At 60.2% G+C, this 20,597-nt stretch overlaps 2 protein-coding genes across 5 annotated transcripts; both read right to left on the minus strand.

Annotated features, from left to right (window-relative positions):
* Positions 1-247: 247 nt before the first annotated feature.
* On the minus strand, positions 248-12,426 carry MAP4K2 (mitogen-activated protein kinase kinase kinase kinase 2). Of its 3 annotated transcripts, none has more exons than XM_081241184.1 (32): positions 12,268-12,426; positions 12,087-12,144; positions 11,771-11,861; positions 11,620-11,684; positions 11,259-11,314; positions 10,893-10,940; positions 10,764-10,806; positions 10,310-10,382; positions 10,100-10,231; positions 9,962-10,024; positions 9,543-9,624; positions 9,345-9,452; positions 8,847-8,925; positions 8,610-8,668; positions 7,932-7,975; positions 7,809-7,847; positions 7,681-7,714; positions 7,437-7,542; positions 7,258-7,346; positions 7,145-7,180; positions 6,945-7,029; positions 6,771-6,850; positions 6,624-6,684; positions 6,418-6,535; positions 2,813-2,871; positions 2,630-2,733; positions 2,366-2,543; positions 1,539-1,607; positions 1,334-1,420; positions 1,017-1,087; positions 862-917; positions 248-758 (listed from the first exon to the last, which is right to left on the minus strand). In XM_081241184.1, the coding sequence occupies exons 1-32, from the start codon at positions 12,361-12,363 to the stop codon at positions 671-673; spliced, it is 2,457 nt and encodes an 818-aa protein (XP_081097310.1). In that variant the 5' UTR covers positions 12,364-12,426; the 3' UTR covers positions 248-670. The 3 variants fall into 3 exon arrangements, with proteins under 3 accessions (XP_081097310.1, XP_081097309.1, XP_081097311.1); XM_081241183.1 differs by having other exon boundaries at positions 7,139-7,180; positions 12,268-12,425; XM_081241185.1 differs by lacking the exons at positions 10,764-10,806; positions 10,893-10,940; positions 11,259-11,314 and having other exon boundaries at positions 7,139-7,180; positions 12,268-12,425.
* Positions 12,427-12,635: 209 nt separating this feature from the next.
* On the minus strand, positions 12,636-19,051 carry MEN1 (menin 1). Of its 2 annotated transcripts, none has more exons than XM_081241188.1 (10): positions 18,997-19,050; positions 18,138-18,598; positions 16,948-17,156; positions 16,625-16,753; positions 16,298-16,338; positions 16,135-16,222; positions 15,452-15,588; positions 14,891-15,026; positions 14,277-14,441; positions 12,636-14,057 (listed from the first exon to the last, which is right to left on the minus strand). In XM_081241188.1, coding segments are annotated over exons 1-10 (1,851 nt in total). In that variant the 5' UTR covers positions 18,999-19,050; the 3' UTR covers positions 12,636-13,574. The 2 variants fall into 2 exon arrangements, with proteins under 2 accessions (XP_081097314.1, XP_081097315.1); XM_081241189.1 differs by having other exon boundaries at positions 12,637-14,057; positions 18,985-19,051.
* Between the last annotated feature and the right edge of the window lie 1,546 nt (positions 19,052-20,597).

Genomic DNA, 20,597 nt, shown 5'->3' on the forward strand with positions numbered 1-20,597 from the left:
CATCCTGAGCAAGGGAGCCCAGGAAGACACAGCCACCCTGAGATGCCAATGGGGGCCGTGGCCTCCCCCTCACCTCTGCCTGGCTCCCCATGAGAGAGCCACCAGAACACTGGTGGCCTCCCTTCCGTGTTATATCCCCAGCACCTGGTGCCACAGAAAGAAAGAAAGAAAGATGTGCTGGAGAGAGAGGTAGAGGGAGATGAGGCAGGTGGGCTCAGCTCCCCCCAAACCAGAGGGACCAGTGGAATAAAATCAAACCAGCTTTAATACCAATATAGTCTCTCTTTTAAATACCATGTTCCCCAGGACAGAGCACAGGGGCAGGCTCTTGGCAGGAAGAGTGGAAAGGAAATGTGGAACCAAATGGAATGGATAGCCCCGGGCCCGCCCCCAACCAGCCCAGGGCCCCTGCCAGGGGGCACTGGGGACTGGCTGCCCACTGGAGAGGGGGCGGTGACGGCAGCTTCCTCTGGTCCAGTTATTGCAGAGGTGTGGGGTAGGCACCCCCACCCTCCCCAGCCCCCAAACTCTTCTCAGGATTTCTGCCCTTCAGACCAGCAGAGCTGGGGCCTGGGCTCCTCTGATCTGGGAGGGGTCCCTCTGCCTAAAAGAACTGCCGCTAAGGCCTGGGGCGGGCGGGGGATACCCCTGGCCAGGCTGGCCCACTGGCTCAGTAACTGCTCTGATGGCCCGTGAGAATGTAGAGGTTGCTGTGAGCCCCCGGCTTGTCGGTGGGAATGCTCTCAAGGATGATGTCTCTGGAGGGGAGAGAACCGGAGGTGAGCAAGGTGGGAAGACACTTGGGCACCTCCACCTGGCCTGGAGAGCGTCTGAAGGGGAGGCCGGGGCACTGTGTCCTACCTGTGGGCCCCAAGCACTCGGAAGATCCTTGTCTCATCTGTGATCTCCTGGGTCACCTGGGAAGAAAAGGGGCACTGAGGCCGCCCCAGCGGGTCCTCTCCTAAAAGGTGGGGACAACTGGGTGGGGAGCCACCAGGTTCCCGAGTCTCACTCACCTCATTAGTGTCCAGGCTGCGGCCTTGCATCCCATGGCTCCAGAAGGCCAGCACACTGTCCTGCAGACACACTAGGAGGCGCCAGGCAGCCATCAGCCCTGCATCTGCCCTGGGGACACTGGCTCCCCCAGCTACACCCTGGACCCAGGTCTGGGCCACAGAGGTCCTCACGGACCGGGGCGCAGGTGACCAGCATGGCTCTCGAGAGGGGCTGGGGGACCTGCCTCCTTGTCCCGCTGCCAGCCCCGGTCGCCGGGGCCACATCATGTGCTCCAGGCCAGGGGTACTCCTGCCCCCACCTCTGTCTGCTCACTTACCCACAGTCTCAATGGGGAAGTCAAAGGTCAGCACAGGCGCCAGCGTCACTGTGGGCTCGCCCAGCAGGTTGACGATCCTCACGCAGCCTGCACAGGGGGCGGGCTGGTGGGCGGGGCGGGGTGGCTCCCTTCTGGGGAGACAGACCCACCTGGCCTCCCTCACCACCCCCTTCTAGCCCCCAGCCCTGATACCAGGAACACTCACGGTCAAAGCAGACTAGGACTGTGTCCCTGTCCACCTGGATCACCTGCTGGGCTGAGCCCGGAAGCCCCTCTGCAGGCAGAGAAGGGAGACAGCCTGGCTGAGCCACCAGCCCCGCTCTGGCCCCAAGAGGAAGAGCTGGGGGTGTGCATCAGCCAGCTTGCCCCACACGTGCGTTGCACAACAGCCGGGTGGGGTCACGATGCCCAGTCTCACTGCACAGCAGGGGAACTGATGCTTGGCAGGAAAGTGACCCATCACAAGGGGCAGGGCTGAGGCCCAGGGAGGCTTTGGAGGGCAGAGGCTCTGGAGTCAGGAGAGCCAGGCTTCATGACCCAGCCACTGTGTGACCTCAGATCTCTGGGCCTCAGTTTATTCATCTGTAACCCAGGCACGACGATGCCTACCTTGCAGGGCCATTGTGAGGATCAAGAGTAAAATCCCATGAGACCCCTGGCTGGGGGTCTGGGCTACCGCAAGGACTTGGTCCAGGGCACCTTCCCCCTTCTTTACCCACTGCCACTCACTCTGCTCCCCTGAGCTGTCCCAACACCCAGTGTCCTGCTTCCTTGCTCAGAATGGAGTCCTCTGGCACCCGCCTTCCCCAGCTTGGCTCTGTCCCTGCAGCCCCTGCACAGTTGGTCAGGTTTTCTTTGCTGCTGAGCTGAAGAGAGGCTGGGAGCTTCGGGTCCCCAAGGCCTCCATGGAGCCGTAAGCTGTGAGGAACTTCCCCCTCCCCCCTCCCTCTCTCTCTCTCTATATATATATCACACGCACATGCACACACTCACACACACACTCACATACAGCAGCCTGGCCCTCCAGCTCACCGGGTGGGAGGAGGATGTCCGGCGTCAGGCCAGCCTCCAGCGGCAGGACATGGAACAGGACGCGGCAGCCGGGCCCCTCGGGGCCCTCGGCCCCCACGCACACCTGTGGTAGCTCCTTCCCATCCAGCACCAGAGGCTCCAGCATCCTTGCTGGGCTGGGCAAGGGGCTGGAGAAGTTCTGGGGGCAGCAGGGGCGCTCAGGTCTACATTTCTCTTCCCAGAAACCCTGCCACCCGCCCGGGGGTCCCCCCACTGGCCCCGCACCTTTAGCAGCAGGAACTTCTGCAGCGGCTCATACCACTGCAGCAGCAGCAGACCGGTGGGCAGTGCGGCCAGCAGGAAGGTGCTGCCTGTGTGGGGATTCCGCACTGCGAGAGAGAGGGGGGTGGGCCCGGGGCTGTGCCCACCCACGCCCACCCAGCCCCGCCCACCTCCCCCAGCTCTTACCCACGCGACACTGCAGGCAGCCTTTGGTGTCAGGAATCTTGGTGGACAGGGCAAAGCGCCTGCGGGGTGGCAACCAGGGCAGGCGTCACGGGTGCCACCCTGGGCAAGGCCCCCTGCAGAGCCCTAAGGGGCGGGTACTAACACCTTCCCCGCCTCACAGGTGGCAGACTGAGGCTCAGAGAGGTCAAGCCGCTGGCCCGAGTATCCGAGGAGCCATGAAGCTGTGAATCGCGCAGGATGTGACGCAGTACTCGTGGCTCCAGCACCCCCTATACAGCCTGGAGCGTGTACATCCAGTCCAGGGGTTTGGATCACAGAGTTACCTCTCACCGTGCGACTTGGGGCAAGGCACTGAACCTCTCCGGGTCTTAACTGCTTCACCTGCAGCCTGGGGATAACCGTGGTACCCCCCTCGCAGGGTCGCAGTGAGGCCTAAACGAGTTAACTCAGGGGAGGAGTGTGCAGCAGAGCCTGGCACATCAGGTGCCCTCACAAAAGGCTAACTTTTCTCATCCCGTTATTATTACTTTCCCACCTATTTTCAGTCATCGGAAATACTTTTTAGGCAAAGGCAGGGTGTAAATAAAGAAATAACTGAAAAAACGAGGGTGTGGGAGGGCGGCAAGCTAATGCAGCCTCCAGCTCCTCCGGCGGCCAGAGCACTCAGGGCCAGTCCCCACCCGACACACTGTAAGTCACAGGTGAGCAAGCCGGGCGGAGGAGATGAAGACTCACAAGAAAACGGCAAACGCCCCGCCCTCTCCTGCTTCAGCTCAGGCTATTCCACGGGGTGGCCAGTGGGTGCCGAGGGAGAAGTGGGGTCCCTCCTTTGGTTACTGGCTGTCCCCCAAACCCTCAGCGGACCTTCCAAACCTGCTTCTTCCTCTGGGGAACAGGGCTACATGTCAGCAGCCCTGCCACCTCCTCCCAGTGACCCAGCCCTGTCTGCACCCTCTGCTGGGATGTGGGCCCCGCCTAGGAAGCCAGCACCTCTCTCTCCGCCTCTGTCCTCCCTCTTCTCTCTCCCCTTGTTCCTTCCACTCTCTTTCCCAGCTGGCCTTCAGATGGGACAGAGGCGGATATTTTTTGTTTTTTTTCCCCCAACAGTTCGAGATCTCTGCTGTGATACTGTGATTTCCCAAACACACACCCAAAGCTGCCTGTGACTTGGGCCTGTAATGGGCCTGTTTCCTGCAGGTCCTGGGCCAAAGCAGAGGTTGGCTTCGGACTGAGGTCAGGAAGCCCCAAGGCCACGGGGCTCCCGATGTGGTCCTCAAGCGAGCCCCCTGAATAATGGCCCTGGGCCCCTCATCTCCTCACGGCCCGGCCTCCCCCGCCCTCCCCACCGGCTTCCACCACCCACCTGGTCATGACGATGTCTAAGCCCACAGCCCGCCTCCCCCCTCAGAACTCAGCGCCACCCCCCACCCCCCAGCCCCCGCCAAGGGCTGAGGCCCCACTTGCACACTTCAAACTCCACGTGACAACACTGAATTCTGCTCCACCCACAGCTGACGACAGCTCCATCCTTCCCATTGCCTAGGCCACAAGCTTGGAGTCCTCCTTGACTCCCCTTTCTCTTCCATCCACCAACTGTCCGGAAATCCTGTTGGCTCAGCTTTCAAAATAAAACTGGACTCCGACCGCTTTTCTCCTCCTTCAAGGCCTCCCTGGCCCAAGCCGCCATCATGTCCCACCTGATGGTGCCACAGCCTCCTGACGGGTCTCCGCGTCCGCCCGCGTCCCCTCCAGTCTCCCTCCCAGCTCAGCAGCCAGAGTGACCCGTGAAAACCTCAGTCACGCCACTCCTCTGCAGTGGCCCTCAGGCTGCTCTGAGTCAGGGGCAAAGCCCTCACTGTGGCTACAGAGCCCTCGGAGGCCAGCTCCCTCTCACTCCATCCATCTGGACTCACGGGCCTCCTTGCTGATCCTCATACAGGCAGGCCGGCTCCAGCCCCCCAGATACCCTCAGGACTTGCTCCATCAACCCCTCCGAGTCTTTGCTCAAAAAGCACCTTCTCAGTGAGGTCCTTCCCGACCACCCTGCTCTTTTCCACGGGGCACTTTCCCCTCCGTGTCACCACCGCACAGACTCCTTCTCATGTCCTTTGTTGTCTGTCTCAACAGGAGAGTCTGGGGAATATTAAGGGTCTCCAGTTCCCAGGTGTATCTCACGCCCAGGACACTGCCTGGCGCATACTAGGTGCTGAATGGCTGAATGAGGGACTTTACTGCCCCGTAAAGTCTGACCACACAGTCTGCTCTCTGGGGGTCTCCCAGTCCCTCCCTTTCCCTCCAGCTCACTCTGATTAGTCCCCAAATCCTGTCAATCCCACTTCCTAAATATTGCTCGAGTCCATCTAGTTCTCACTGCCCTACACTGCCTTGGGTCACTACACCGGCCTCCTTTCCAGGCCCTCTCGCCACTCTCCCCCTCCATTCCTCCTTCCCACTGTCACCAGAGCGGCCAGCAGATGCTCCTGTTTCCAGCTGCCCAGACAAGCCCCTCTCTCCTTCCCCCAGCTCCAAGAGAGGGCACGGGACGCAGGCCTGGGCCCTGGCTCCTCATCCCTTCCACAGTGACTAGCCCAGGGGTAGGCACGGACCTAAGCTAGGCCAGTGAGAACTGGCCCTGGACTTTTGTGGGAATTACTTGGAAACAGAGGTTCCAGTTCCATTGGGTTGTTAGCTAGTGGAACGCTGGCCTGGACCTGCAGGCAGCCATCAGTGGACAAGAAAGCCTGCGTGAGGATGAAGGTGACAAGAGGAAAACAGAGCCAGGAGATGCAAGAAGATGCCTGAGGATGCCATTTAAGCCTGGATCCAGCTGGACATGCAGCTGACCCTACTCCTACACGGGCCGTTAAATTCCCTTTTGTGATTAAGCCGGTGATTTGAATCACCTGCAACAGGAAGAATCCTGATTGACGTACAGAGGGATCCTTCTAAGATGCTCCAGGTCCGCTGCCAGTCAAAGCCCAGATCCTGGGCTTGGCCTCAACGGCAGGGCTCTGCTGCCTGCGCAGCTTCCTCTCGGGCTGCTCCCCCTCCTCGCTCGGGCCACACACCTTTTAACTACCCCCTCGCCCACGAGAATTCACACTTGTTCCTCCCACTGCTAGAAGGCTGTTCCCTAACTCATCTGCCTGGAAGACCCCCAACGCTCTGTCAACTCTGTGAGCTCGCCTGGCCTCTCTGAGGCCTCCCCACCCCTTCCAGCTCTCCCCCTGCCACACCTCAGTCCCAGGAGCTTACTGGCAAGAACTCATTTGATTTGTCATCCCTATGCCCAGCCTAAGACCTGCCGCATAGTAGGTACTCAGGAAACATTTGCCCCACAGCCTACCCACCGCAGCTCCCAGAGCTTGCCAGGCACGTTCACATGCCCTGTCTCCTTCCCTCCCGACAGGCCTGGGTGCAGGGGGAGGGAAGGCTACCAACTGTATTGACCTATGAGGAAACCGGGCCTCTGAGAGGCCAAGGGAAGCGTCTAAGATCCCAACAGTCTCGGTACCAGGCAAGGCTGCAGTCCAGCCCGGGCTCTGTCCCTTTGCCTCTCCCTCCTCCCTCCTCCCCGCAGGGCCAGGCTCCCCAGGGTCCCTGACCTGGGGATGATGCGCTGAGTGAGGCGATTGGTGGGGATGGAGAGGGGGACCTGTTGCTGTAGCCGCCGCTGCTCAAACAAGCCTGGGAGGTCGTGGGCCCAGATGTGCGTGGATTTCCCTGCGGAGGGATGGGACGGAGGGGAGAGGGGCTCAGAGAGTGTTGGTGGATGGGGCGCTGGCCCTGCCCCCGCCTGCCCCAACTGTACCTGAGAGCGAGAGCAGCACGTTGTTTACACAGTAGAGCCAGGCGCAGCGGTGTGAAATCAGCTGGAGGCCACAGAGCCATAGATGGACAGCGGTCAGCACCCCAGACGCCCAAGGCCCTTGGCCCTCCCCCGCCAGCCGGCCCTCACCTTCTCCAGCGTATCCTCATGCAGTTCATGCAGGTTGAGGGTGTAGATGCCTTCCTCGGCCCCCACCACCAGGAACTGGTCTGCAGGTTTGGGTATGGGGTCAGAGGTCAGCCACGTCCCCTGGCCCAAGCTGGGGATTCCCAGGCTCCTGCTGCCTCCCTGCCCCTGGCCTACCCCGGGTGACAGGGTGGATCCAGGTGACAGCAGCGTGGATCCTCAAGGGGCAGCCATTGAAGACCTTGGAGAAGCAGGCACCCATCTGGAGAGGAGGCAAGAGGCTGATGAGGAAGCACCAGGCTGGGGGGACGGGGCGGGGGGAACCGCAGGTGGTGAGGCCGCAGGCGGTGGAGCCATGTGCAAACACTCACGTGCACCTTGGGGGTCGGGGGGAGCCCACGGCACGATGACCTCTGGGAGGGAAGAAAGGAGTCAGGGCCACACCCCCAGCCTCCCGTCTCCCCGACCCCCCACTACAGCACCGCCTCACCTCATGATCTTCCCGGTGCTTCACGGTGGCCCAGGCAGTGGAGAGCAGCGGGGGGCTGCCAGGGCCTGGGAGAGGTGCAGGTGCGGTTCCTGCAGGCACAGACCTGCCGTGAATTCCCGTCCTGGACCACCCCTTACCTCCCGGGGCCTGCCTCCTGGTCCCCCGAGCCTGGGGCTCACCTGGCAGGCTGGATTGAAGGTCCTCAGCTGGAGGCTCAGTGGGGGATGGCTCCAAGAACGGGGCCCTCTTGATGGTTCCTATGGTGTCATCTGGGGAGTCCAGCTCCTGGCAGGAGGGTCAGCGGACCCAGCCCAGCTGTTAGCAGGTGACCCTGTAACCTACCCCCACCCCAACTGCACCCGCTATCGCACTGCCCCCCATCCCTATCCCCATCCCCATCCCCCACTCCCCTCCTCTCCGTACCTTGAGTTCCAAGGCTGGCCGGATGGTCAGGCTCCTGTCGGGGACAAATCAGAGGGAGACGAGGTGTGAGATGTGACTGGGTCCTGAGCCCAGCTGCCCTCCACCTCCTCCGGGCCCTGGCCCCTCACCTTTCCTCCAGGGCCTCCTGGACTGACTGCAGCAGGCTCCTGGGTAGGGAGGGGAAGGGATCAGAGGTCAGCCTTTCCTCCTGCCCCTCCCGCCCCCCCACAGCTTCCCTCCCCCTCACTCACGAGCTCAGCTCCTCCTTTCCCAGCAGTGTCCACTCCTCTTCCCACTGTGGGGAAACCGAGTCAGAAACACCGGGAGGGAGGCAGAGAGACAGACAGGCAACGTGAGAGAGTGCTGGAGACATTGTGGGAGAGAGAGATGGCAGACAGACAGACAGACAGACAGATGGAAAGTGAGATTGGTAACAAGCAAGAGGACTGTGAGAAAGACAACAAGAGGCCGAGAAAGTGTGAAAAAGGGCCAAACAGACAAACAACGAGAGAGAAGGAGACAGAGACAGTGAGAGAAAAGGGCAGGGAGGGACTGAGATTGTGGGGGTGAAGAGAGATGCCAACAGAGAGAGCAGAGATGGTGAGTCAGCCAACCCAGCAGTCACAGCGACTGAGGCAGAGAAGAACGTGCCAAAGGGGGCGGGGGCGTCCTCAGACGAGTGACAGGCCCACGTTTTAGAAAGGCGTGGTCACCCTGCCACCCCCAGCTGACTGCCCAAAACAACCTGCCCCAGGAAGGAGCCCCCAGGCTTCCGGCTCCCTGGGCGGACGGGCCTGCTTGGACAGCTCTCCCGGGCCGAGGGCCAGGCTGCTGCTGCTTCAAGGCTCCTGAGTTTGAGGTGCTCTGTCACGCGCACAGCTCCTCAGCCCAGCCCTGCGCCCCACCCTGCCACACCGCCAGCCCCTCACCGGCTCATTCAGTGGGTCTGTTTCCTTCCTTCGTGGGGCGCCAAATTTCACCTGGTGAACTGGAGGGCCCAGATCCAGGGGTTAGGGGGCCAGAGCCTCAGGACCGACCCCTAAACTCACACCAAATCCACACGCACAGCCCCCCAATCCACACAGCCCCCCACCAAATCCACACAGACCCCACCAAATCCACACACAGCTGCCAATCCACACAGCCCCCCGCCAAAGCAGACTCACACTGGATCTCCGAGGGGGTCCTCTCGGCTGGGCCATGCTGCCCCCGGGAGTGAATGGTGTCGGGAAACATGTCGTAAGTCTACGAGAGAACACAGACAGTGGACACATGTCCACGCTCACCTCACATCAGGTATTCCTTGAGCTGCTTTACACACACTGACGTGTTTGTTTTCACGAAAACGCCCTGAGATTATTGCCAGATTAAATGGCACCCTCGTTTCACAGATGAGAAAACCAGCAAAGAGAGGCAAGTAACTCGCCAAAGATCACAGAGAAAGCAGAAGATGGCTTAACTAGGGTCATGGTCACGCTGGGCCAAGGGCAAGAACCTATCACAGTGGGGCGACAAGGAGGCAAACCGGCTCAGGGAAGATTCCTGATGGGTGGGCTCGACCAGGCTGAAGCTCCATGTGCTGGAAACATACAAGCTGAAGGGACCTTCTGCATGCCTTATGGCCAGACCAGGTGAAAACCCAGTCCCCAGCTGCTCTCACTTACCTCCAGGTCACAGTCTTCTGGGGAGGGGGTTCCCAGGTGGGGGTCATTGGCCTTGTCCAACAGCTGTGTGAGGAGAGCCCGAGGCAACTGCTGGGTCGTGAAGGGGTGCTGGAGGGTGGAGGGGGTGCAGGTTGGTCCCTGGCCTCTGGGTCCCTGCTTCTGAGCACCGAGCCCCCTGCCCCACCCCCCACCTCCCACCTGCAGGAGCTTCTCTGCTGTTGGCCTCTTCTTGGGGTTCTTGGTCAAGGCAAGTTTGAGGAAGTGATGGAAATACTGGGTCCTAGTGGGTACAAGAGACCCCACCCGCAGGCCCAGGTTAGCCCTCAGGCAGGCCGTCCTGCCACCGCTCCTGAGGAGTCTGCTGGGCCTGCCCAGGACGGAGCCAGCCTGAGACCAAAGGCAGCCGGCCTGAGCAACACTGCTATTGCGACACGGCAGCGCCTCCATCATCAACCATCTGCCCTTCTTCTTTGTCCACACTGGTCCCCAGCCCAGAGGCAGGGCCCAGGCCCCTCCCACGGATGGTCTGTGGAGGCCCAGAGAGGGCAGGGCCCTCGAGGCTGCACCCTGGGGGGTGGGCTGAAAAGGGGGCCCCAGCAAGGGATGGGGGCCCTCACCAGCGCGTCTTGTCTCTCAGCTTTGGCGGCTGGAAGCTGCTCTTTGACATCAGCATCAAGGCCCTGTGGAGACCACAGGTCAGGGGTCGAGGGTCACAGGGCTCTTGGGGTCAGGCAAGGGGCAAGTATTCAGCTGACCTCATGGGGTGCAGGTGGAAGAGAGGGGGCTGCAGCTCGCCCAGCTCGATGGCGGTGATGCCCAGGGCCCAGATGTCACACAGCTCATTGTAGCCACCTTTGCGCTCCACGGCGGCCACCTCTGGGGCCATCCTAGAGGCGGGGTCACAGATGAGACGGCCGGGTGCCCCACTGTGGCCCCCACCCCCTCAGCCAGAGGTGCAGCCTCACCAGTATGGAGTCCCAATGAAAGACCTCCTCTTCGCCACAGACGCCGTCAGCTCGCCGGACACCCCAAAGTCAGCTGCAGGGAGAAAGAGCGGCTCTCATCCGACCTCTGGCTGCCACTCCCCACCCACATCCAGGGCTCAGGCTCAGGATGCACCTGGCAGGACTCAGAAAACAGGCAGCCCAGGTTCAGCCACAACTGCCACAGGCACAAGGCAAAGCCAGGTCCCCTCCTGGGAGGGGTCAACCACCAGGGGTCCCATGTTAGACTCCATACGGACCCAACCACATCCAACTTCCAGCAGGAAGGGAGAACTGTTCCACTTTCTAAATGGGGAAACTGAGGCTCAAGTGGTAAAATGACTTGCTCAAGGACAAGCTGCACTTGAAAGTAGGCTCTAAGACTCCAGGAGCTCCCATAGAACCCTCACCCTGATTGTGTCCCCAGGGTACTGACCCAGCTTGACATCTCCCTGGAGGGTGAGGAGAAGGTTGGCTCCCTGTGGGAATGGAGGAGAGAGAATCCCATCTGGTGCCCTCGAGAGCCTCCTCCTCCCTCCCACGATGCCCTTGGCCAGACCCCTACCTTGATGTCTCTGTGGATCTTCCCCTGAGAATGCAAGTGGTGCAGCCCCTGGGGACGAAGAGGAGCCCCTGAGAGCAGCTACCCAGTATATCCCACCTCTCCTGAACCCCGTCTCAGGACTGGGGCCCCCCACCCAAGCTGCTTCCTCCTCCCCTCTCCCCAAACAGGAAATGACTGAGCCAAAAGGGAAATGGGCTGCTTCCGGCAACACGGCTGGGGCCCCTTCCCTGCAGGACCCACAGCCCCTCAGGCACCTTTGCCTGAGCACTCCACCCACTCCACCCCCCAACACACACACTGGCCAACTGGGCTCCCTGCCCTGCTCCAGGGGACTGGGGGTGTGAGTAGCCCTATGGACCCAGCTACCTTCAGTGCCTCTCGGCAGACACAGGCAATCTGCCGTTCCTCCAGGGGCCCGGTGGCTGAAATGGGAGGGGTAAGGGCTGGCAGGGGGGGTCTGCGGGGATATGCTGACCCTCCCAGGCTCCACCCTGTGTGGGGTAAGCAGCAGGCATTGCTGGTGAAAGGGGAGTTGGCCACATCCCCTCCCGACATAGGCTGGGATATACAGCCCAGAAAAGGACAGCATTTCTCTCAAGGTCACACAGCTAGTGAGAAGTGGAGAGGGGCCCAAATCCAGGGCCCCAGCTCTCCCCTCCTGCCCTGCGTTGCGGTGGGGATGGGAAGAAGGCTGTGACCCTCTGTGGCCTGGAGTCCTGGCCCTCACCGTGGTAAATCTCCTGCAGGGACCCCCCTCCGCAGAACTCCATGCAGATCCACAAGCGGTCATTCCTGGGGTAACACAGAGCTGGGGTGGGCACATGGCAGGGCCATATGGGGGCTGCCTGGGGGCAGGCAAGGGGATAAAGCAGCCTCACCTGAGGTAGCTGCCAATATAGGCCACCACATTGGGGTGGCGGCACTCACGCAGGATGGTGATTTCCTGCTGAAGGGAGCTGATGTCGTCCCCTGGGAAACACAGGGCATCATGAAGGGGGCCGCCTTAACTCAATGCCCCCATCTGCAAAATGGGCACAGAGTGCCTCCTCTCTCCAGGGCAGACAGGTGCCAGCGGACAGTACCTCCCGGGGCCTGCCTCTCAGGGGGTCTCGGAAATGTCAACTCTCACACCGCGCCCGCTCTGCGGCCCTCTGCCCTCCCTCCAGCGCTGAGGCCCTGGCTCCGGGCCCTCACCTGGGTCTAGCTTGACTATCTTGACCGCGGCCAGTTCGGACGTGACCGTATCGCGGGCCTGCAGGGGCGGAGGGGGTGAAGCGAGATGAGGAGGGGCGGGGCTGGGGGCCGGATCCCGCAGCAGGGCGCGGAGCGCGTACCCTCCTCTCCTCTCTTCCGCCCGTCCCGCCGCCCGGCGCACCTTGTAGACGTCGCCATAGGTCCCGGTTCCCACGCGCTGCAGCAGCTCGAAGCGGTCCCGCGGATCCTGCAGCGACACATCCTGCAGCAGCGCCATGGCCCGGCGCCGGGCGGGCGCGAGCTGCGGAGCCGCGGAGCCGGCGCGGGGCGGCGCGGGGCGGGGCGGGGTGGGACCGCCGAGGCGGGCGCCGGTGGCTCAGAGGCCGCGGGGGCGGGGCCGGGGCCCGGGCCCGGGGCGGGGCCAGGCCGGGGATGCCCCGCCACCCGGCCGGGAGGAGGCGCCCGCGGGACCGGCCCTCGGCAGCTAGGGAAAGTCCCGAGCCCGGGAGGAGCTGATGGTGCCGAGGCTCTTCTGCCAGCCACCGGTTCCTTGCGCTCTACAGGTGGGGAGCCCGAAGCCCGGAGGGCCGGACGGCAGAGGAAAGAGGGGGAGCTCCACTCCCAAATTCCCAGATGAAACACGGACAAGTACTTTTTTTTTTTTTTTTACAAAATGTATTCATCTTCCTTGGAACTGAAAAATAAATCTATGTACAAAACAGGAAGCGATCAGGCTTCCCTCACCCACTCGCAAACCCCTGCAAATTTCCTCCAGAGTCCCCCGAGACGGGATGGACCCCGGGGAGGTTCCCAGAGGGTCGGAAGAGAGGTCTGCTCTGATCTGGGGCCAGTTTGGTCAGGAAGCGGGTGGGGCTCAGGATTCGCACACGCCGGGAGCGGAGTTTCGTGTCCCGGACTCGCGACAGGGAAGGGAGGAAGCTAGGATTTCCAAGTTCTGGAAGCGTTACTTAGGTTCTTTGCGGTAGGGGGCTTGGATTCCCAAGGAATGGAATTTTGAAGTGCGGAAATGTACTCCTAGGGGCTGAGCGGGGTCCTTGGTTCCCGGGCTGTGGGTGGGACCTGTGCTCCTAGGGTTTAGGGTGAAACAGCCCTATGGGCTGGAAGCAACCCTGAGCCAACACTGGTCAGGCCGAAGGTTAGAACCTCGGTTCTGAGATGGAGCCTGAGCTTCCCGTAGTTGGACCTTTAAAGATGGGTGAAGGACTCAGGGTAAGGTTTCAATTGGCCGGCTGGGATCCTGGGGGATGGGCTCTATATTCCAGTGACTGGGCAGAGCCCTCGGTTCGGGCGCTGGGTGGAGTCTACTCTGGGAACCTGCAGCCTGAGTTCCGGGTAGGGGTGGGGCCTAGAGGCGGGGCCTAGGCCCCTAGGCCAGGGGCGGAGCCTGGGCTCGCTAGGGGGTCTGGGTGGAACCTCATCCTGATTGAGGGCGGGCTCCGAGCGGGCCGATACTGAGACCCGGGTACTTCAGAGGCCCTTGCGCTGCCGCTTGAGGAATGAAAGAGTGTAGTCACTAGGTGTAGACACCTTCTGCTTCTTCATCTGCACTTGTGACTGCGCCGTGAGCTGCAGCTTGATGGCGCTCGAGTTGATCTTGGTGGCCACAAGCAGCTCCTTCATGCCCTTCATCTTCTCGCTCTGAAAAGTGAGCACCGGACCCTCCGGTGGCGGCGAGGCGGCGGGCGCCAGCGCCGGAGCCGCGCTGCCGCCTTCAGGGCCGCGGGCAGTGCTCGGGACGGTGCCTGGGGGCTTCCGGGGGGGTCCTGGCACCGCACCCTGGCCCGTGCCTGGGCCCTTGTCCAGCGCCGGCTTCTTAGGCGGCGGAGGCTCCTCAGGCTTGGATTCCCGCCGCGGGCCCCGCCGCCGGCCTTCTCGGGCTTCCTCGCCCCACGGCTCTTCTGCCTCGGCCGCCTCTGCCTCTCGGCTCACTATGCGTACCTTCTGCCGCACCTGGGCCGGATGGGGGGGCGGGGGCAAGCGGAGGAAGAGGTTGCAGGCCAGTGGGTGGAACCCCAAGACCCGGCCAAGCCTATCCTGTCGTGGAGCCTCGGTCTCACCCGCACCCAAAGGGGACGGACAGATCCCCTTCAGGGCTACAAAGGTTCTGACTCCGCTGTAGCTGCTGTCACCACCTGTCCTCCCCAGCCACCCTGCACAGCTGTCCCTCACCTGTCCCTCAAAACGGCCTAGGGACTGCACAAGGAAGGTGGCCCAGCCCACGTGCAGCACGGGCGTGGGACTGCCCTCTTCCCATTTGCAGATGCCATCGTAGAATCGCAGCAGATGGGCGAAGCACTCTGGGTCCTGGAGGGCAGAACCCTGGCTCTGGGTGCCCTGGGAAAGGGGGAAAGGAGGGTACAGTTCAGACCCCATTACTCACCCCTCATCAGAGGGCACAGGCCAGACCTCTCGCCTGGACAAAGAGCCCTGGCTCTGGCAGATGTGAGCATAGGTGGAGAGAATTCTTAGAACCGCCTTCGTTTTATAAAACCAGTCCTTAGCCAGGACTTGGGAGGAGGGAGGAACCATCCCTTACGTCCATCTCACCCCCTCAGCTGAATGAGTGACCCTGACAGAGAAAGAGGGGCTTCCACCCCATTTACCTCAACTCCTCAAACCCAAGCCCAGGCCCTCAGCTACTGCATAAGAGAACACAGCTGTCTGCCTGAACTGGGCCACCTGTCTCGTGACATCCCCAGTCCCATGCAGCAGTCCCACGTCCTGTGACTGGGAGCCCTGCTCAGGTGGGAAGGTGTACACAGGCTGGAGGTCCAGCCCTTCACCTGGGTCTGCTCCCCTGGCCGCTCCTCGCCGGCCTCCAACAGGCTGGCAGCCTCCTTCAGCAGGTTGGGGATGACATCATTGGCTACTTCAAAGAACTCCTTGTAGATCTCCTCATCTTCACGGCAGTAGTTGTAGCTGTGAGAGCAGCAGGGCACTGTGGGGTCTCCGCCATGGCGGTTACCCCCAGGGACCTGGCAGGGGATGGAGCCCCGGTGTCTTTTCTGGGGTCATCCAGGAACTGAGTGAACGGTTGGGGTCCTCACTCCAAAATGGTGGTGTCTGTGTCAGCCCAGAGCAAGAGTGAGGAGGGGGGTGGGGAATGCAGGTTCCATAGCTGGATGACAGTGGTTAGACATTAGGAGGAGAGGGGAGGGAAGGAAAGGCGTGAAGCTCTCATCAGGGGTCCCTACCTCTTGGGTGATGGTGGCCTTGGCTGCCTAGTGACTGGATGGAGAGGGGATAGGGCTTGGGACCCAGGCCTCCCTCCTGGACGAGGGTGGTTGGAAATTGGGTGGAAGGGGAAGAAAGGCCAGCCTGGGGCCCCGTGGGGGGATCCTCACTCCTGGATGACAGTAGCTGTGTCGGCCCAGGCCTGCAGGGCTTCACGCACGTTGCGGTTGCGACAATGGTAGCCAGCCAGGTACATGTAGGGGTAGATGTGCTCATCCCGGTAGTAGCTCTTGGCTGAGGCAATGCCCTGGGGATAGAGCAGAGGGGCCTCAGGGAGGCAGCTCCCAGCTGCCCCAGGTGGCACAAATGTCCCATTGGATCACACCCAGGAGGGGCAATAGGAAGTTCCCAGAGAGTCTCATCTCCCACGTGACCTCACCCCAGGCCGTCCTCTCTACCAGGTGTTCCTCCCTGGGTTTGTAGGTCTGCACTGGGCTGGCCTTCCAAGCCCAGCCTAATGTCCCTCCTACCCCCAGCCCCACCAAGTTAACACCCCCGCCTCGGTGCTCTCAGTGTTTGACCTCTATTATACTCCAAGAAGGACAATGATAGGCAGTAGAAAAGGTAGGGCTGAGGGGACAAATCCAGGACCTACCACTCCCAGGCAGGGAACCCAGAACACTCCTCAGACAGCCCTGACCGCCCTGAATATGCACATGGTAAATACAAAATGAGGACTGCATGGGCGGTACCCCCCAATACACACAAAGTTCTTCTTGCCTCACCTGCCCCCTCCCAGTCCCCAGAGAGAAGGGAACCCCAGCCATCGTTGCACCTCCTGAGATGTCCCCACCTTGTGGTAGAGGGTGAGTGGGTCCGGCCGGCCAGGGGTAGGCTCCAGCTCCTCCAGATCTGCCAGGTTCCCCAGCGCCATAGGGTACCTGGGAAAGGCTCATGAGTCCAGGCTGCCCCCCCGTCCACCCCGAGGCCCAGCCTGGCCACTTCCCTCTACTGACCTTTCCAGATGTCCCAGGTCATAGAGCAGCCAGAGCAGCTTCTAGGGGCCAAAGGAGAGAAGTGTGAGCTGGCAGGAGAGAGGGGGGTCCTCAGTCTACCAGGCAGACGGGGGTCCAGCACCAGTAGGGACCTCCCACCAGGTGGGAAAAGCCAGAATTCAGAACTAGCCCCTTATTGAAGTCAAAGCGCTTTCATGTCTCAATTCTCCCTTCCCAAGAGCCCCAGGAAAGTCCAGCCCAGGAATGATTCACCCACATTACAGAAGGGGGAGCTGAAGCTCAGGAAGGGAAAGTGCCCTGGCCCAGGGTCCCACAGGCACCCCTCACCTGCTGCAGCTGCAGCAGCTCCAGGGAGTCAGTGTGCAGGTCAATGGAAGGGTTGATGGCGCACACCATAAATGCCACCTCCATCTTGCGGTCACAGCGCATGTATGATCCTTTCAGGTACAGCCAGCTCTTGGGAGAGGACAAGACCAGATGTCTCACGATGGCCTACCTGTGCCTGCTCCAAGGAATGACAGCCAGGAAGGGGGCCCTCCCCTTCCTGACATATGTAGGTGGTGATAGGAAGAGGGGAGCATGGTCCAAGAAAGCAGAGCTCCTTGGGTGGCTTGGGCTAGGAGAGTATGGTGGGGGGGGGGATGCAATACCCGCTCAGCCACACCCGCGTTGACTGTCTGGCCTCTGCGGTCCTCGTTGCCCTTGCCATGCCAGGTGACCTCAGCTGTTTGTTCTCCATTGGGCCCAAACACTACCCAGGCATGGTCCTCAGACAAGGCCAGGTGGACATCTCGGAGACCCAGAGCCTGGCAGGCCCCCACCACGGCAAAGGCCACACCAGAGCTGTCCAGTTTGGTGCCTGTGGAAGGGAAAGTAATGAAAGAGGGTCCTCTGAGCTCTGCCGTGGGGGAAGGGACCAGGTAGTGACGGGCCATGTACCCTCCCACACTCACCTCCAAGCCTGTGCTCAAACCTCAGGCACTCCTGCCCATCTTCCCTCTATCCCTTTCCTCCTATGTGTTCAGAGACTCTCCTTCCCCCTTTACGTTCCCCTTCCTCAACAGGAGATCTCGGATCTTTTGTAGTTCCACCCAGCTTTTGACCCTATCTCTTCTCTTTCTCTGCAAATGTATTATATATTTCTGCTAATTTAAGAATTTCCTCGTTTTATTGTACCTACTAGATTATAACCAGGGACGGCAAAAACAGGACACTGGCCAACACTCTTTTTACACACCCACTGGCAGACACTCCCAATTTCTCTCTGTATTCTTTTCCTGCTAAGCTCAGAAGCAGCCTCAGATTCCTTCTCAATATGGCACTCCTGGACCTGACTGCCAGTCAACTGGGCTTGGATCAAAGAGGAAAGCTCTTTGCAAGCCCTGAGCCTTCAGTTTCTTGAGGTGAAGCCCTGGTCTGTTCACTTTCAAAACATGTTCATAGACATTTCATGGAATTGGCTCAAATGTAGCCCGATTTTGGCTCCTCACTCCCTAAATCTGCTGCTGCCCTCTATGCCTCAGGCTGGGCTGCAGGACTCTTGTAGCTGCTCAATGGCAGGGAGGGGGGTTCTGAGGGTGCAGAGGGTGGGCTAATGGATTTGGAGTCAAGTGACTGGGGTCCAATCCCAGCCTTGCCATTCTGTGTGACTTTAGAAGATCACTTTCCCTCTCTGGGCTTCAGTTTCCCTAGCTGCAAAGGGGGACATAACACTTGCCCCACCTCACAAGGCTTACAGGTCTCAGAAGGGCTCTGTAAACCACACAGTGTTGTGAAGAGGTGGGCCAAGGTTCACACGTGAGACAGGATTCTCGCCCCTTGCCACCTGTCGGGCTCCAACCTGTGATGAAGCTGAAGAGGGACTGGATGTGGGCCCGATCCTTGAAGTAGGAGCGGCTGAGGCTGTTCCAGATGACATCGGAGACCTTCTTTACCAGCTCGCGGCTGGAGACGCCCCCCTCTCGCGGGTAGAGAGACAGGTCGACGGCGCCGCGGATCTGGGCAGTGAAGCGGGCATAGAGCGCGGCGATGATGGACAGGTCGGCCACGGGGAAGTAGGTGAGGCCGCCAGGAGGGTCGGGCGCAGGGCTGGGCTGAAAAGTGAGCTCGGGCACGTTGGTGGGGATGACGCGGTTGACAGCTAGGAAGTGCTCCACGAAGCCCAGTACCAAGGATAGGAGCACCAGGTCCGGCTCCTCTCGGCCCAGCTCGGCAGCGAACAGGCGCACCACGTCGTCGATGGAGCGCAGCGGGAACAGCGTCTTCTGGGCGGCCTTCAGCCCCATGGCGGCGGGCCTCGGCCTGCGGGCGAGCGTGTGGAGGGAGGGTCGGGGGGGCACGGCCCAGGAGCCCCCCTCCCAGGCTCGACTAGCTTTCCACACCCCCCTACACATTCACAGACACAATCCCTTGCTTCCCCGCCCCTTCACGCTCCGCTCATCTGCTCCCCCTCTTTCGTCGAAGAGACCCCTCAGCCGAGGCTGCGGGGCCTTCTTGCCCCCCACAACCCCAGGAGCCCCGGCCCCGATGAGGGTGCGCCCCTAGAACCCCACTGAGGACTCCCAATGGCCGCCCCGCCCCCTCTCTGCGCCCATACCCCCAGGGCCCTAGAGTCCGCCCGGAAGGCGCCCCTAGGCCAGGCCCCCCAAGTCCCAAGGAGAGTCCTGGCCTCGGTCCCCCGCGCCCACCTCCGCGCTTACATCCCACACAAGGCACAGCGGCGCCCGCCGCCTGGAGACTGCTGGGAAATGGAGTTCCGCCCCCCTCAGGCCGCACTGCCTGCCGGGAAGTGGAGTCCGGGGCCCGCCCCTGTCCCTGCCAAGTCCTGAAATGGTGGCTGGGCCGGCCAGTCCGCGGTAGCTTATGGGAGTGGTAGTCCCGCTGCTCTGGGCGCCGCAGAACCCGGAGGTAGGTGAGGAGCGGAGGCAGCGCCACCTTCCTGAGGTCCTCAGGGATTGGTCATTCCATTTCACGCCTACCCAGGTAGGCAGAGGAACCGCCGTGCATTCTGGGAGTTGTAGTCCGGAGAGTGAGAAGGCATCCTCAGCACTCGCTGAGCTTCTGTAGGTCATCACGTGTCGGCAAGATGCGATGAAAACGGGTACTTTTAAGCACTGCTGGAGCACTGTAAACGCGTTCAGCCACTGTAGTTGGATATTTATCGGTATCCATTAACACGTAAATGTGCCTACTCTATGTCTAGTTTTCTGTCCATGAGAAAATCTAACACGTGTGCAAAGAGGCACATCTAAAGAACCATTGTAGTTATTTGTATACAAGAATTTGTATACAAGAAAAGTAAAGTAGCTCTATGCATCCTAAAATAGATCTTCAGGGCAAATTGTTGAGGGGAAAAAGCTACAGAGCGGTATGTATGATAGGGTAGTATTTATATTACCATTTTAAAACTTCAAAACAATACTAAATTTCTACAGAATTATTCATTCACTTATTCATTTAAGAAACAGAATTTTGGTGCCTATAATGGGCCAAGCACTCAGTCCCAGGCACTGGCTATGTAGCAGTGAATAAAACAGATTAAATTCCTGCCCTACTTCATCTCTGTGGGTTTTTTCCAGAAAAACCCGTAAGTCTAGCCTATTCATGAGAAAACATCCAGCAAACCCAAACTGAGGGACTTTCAGACTGGTCATACCTGACAGTTCCCCTCAAAAGTGTCAAGGTCATGAAAGACAAGGAAAGACTGAGAAACTGTTGCAGCTTAGAAGACACTAAGGAGACAGGACCACTAAATGCAGCGTGGTGTTCTGGATTGAATCCTGGACTAGAAAAAAAAGGACATTAGTGGAAAAACTGGTGAATAGGGTGGCTGACTGTCCCAGCTTGCCCAAGTCTGAGGGGACTTCAGGGGAATGGAATTTTCAGTTTTAAAACTAAACCAGTCAAGTCTTGGGCAACTATGAGCCCTACTTATGAAATTCAAATAAAACCTGTAGCTTCGTTTATAGTTTTCATCAGTAAGTTTTAATAAATGTACCATGTTGTGTAAGATGTTAACATTAGGGGAAATTGAGTGAGGGGTATGTGGAAATGAGATCCCCAAGGACTGAGTTCTGGGATACCCCTTCATGTAGAGGTTGGGAGACCAGGAGGAACCAGCAAAGGATTCTGAGAGGGCTCAGCCAGAGAGATAGGAGGAAAATCAGATGGGCATCTGGTTCAGAAGACCAAGGCAGAGGGGTGATTGACAGGGTCAGGTGCTGCCCGCAGGTCAGCAAGCTGAGCACCAAGGACTGACTGCATTTAGCTCTGTGAGAACCCCTGGTGACCACCTTAGGAG

The sequence above is a fragment of the Mesoplodon bidens genome, assembly GCF_964165515.1.
Source record: "Mesoplodon bidens genome assembly, chromosome: 7".
In the NCBI taxonomy this organism is placed as follows: Eukaryota; Metazoa; Chordata; class Mammalia; order Artiodactyla; family Ziphiidae; genus Mesoplodon; species Mesoplodon bidens.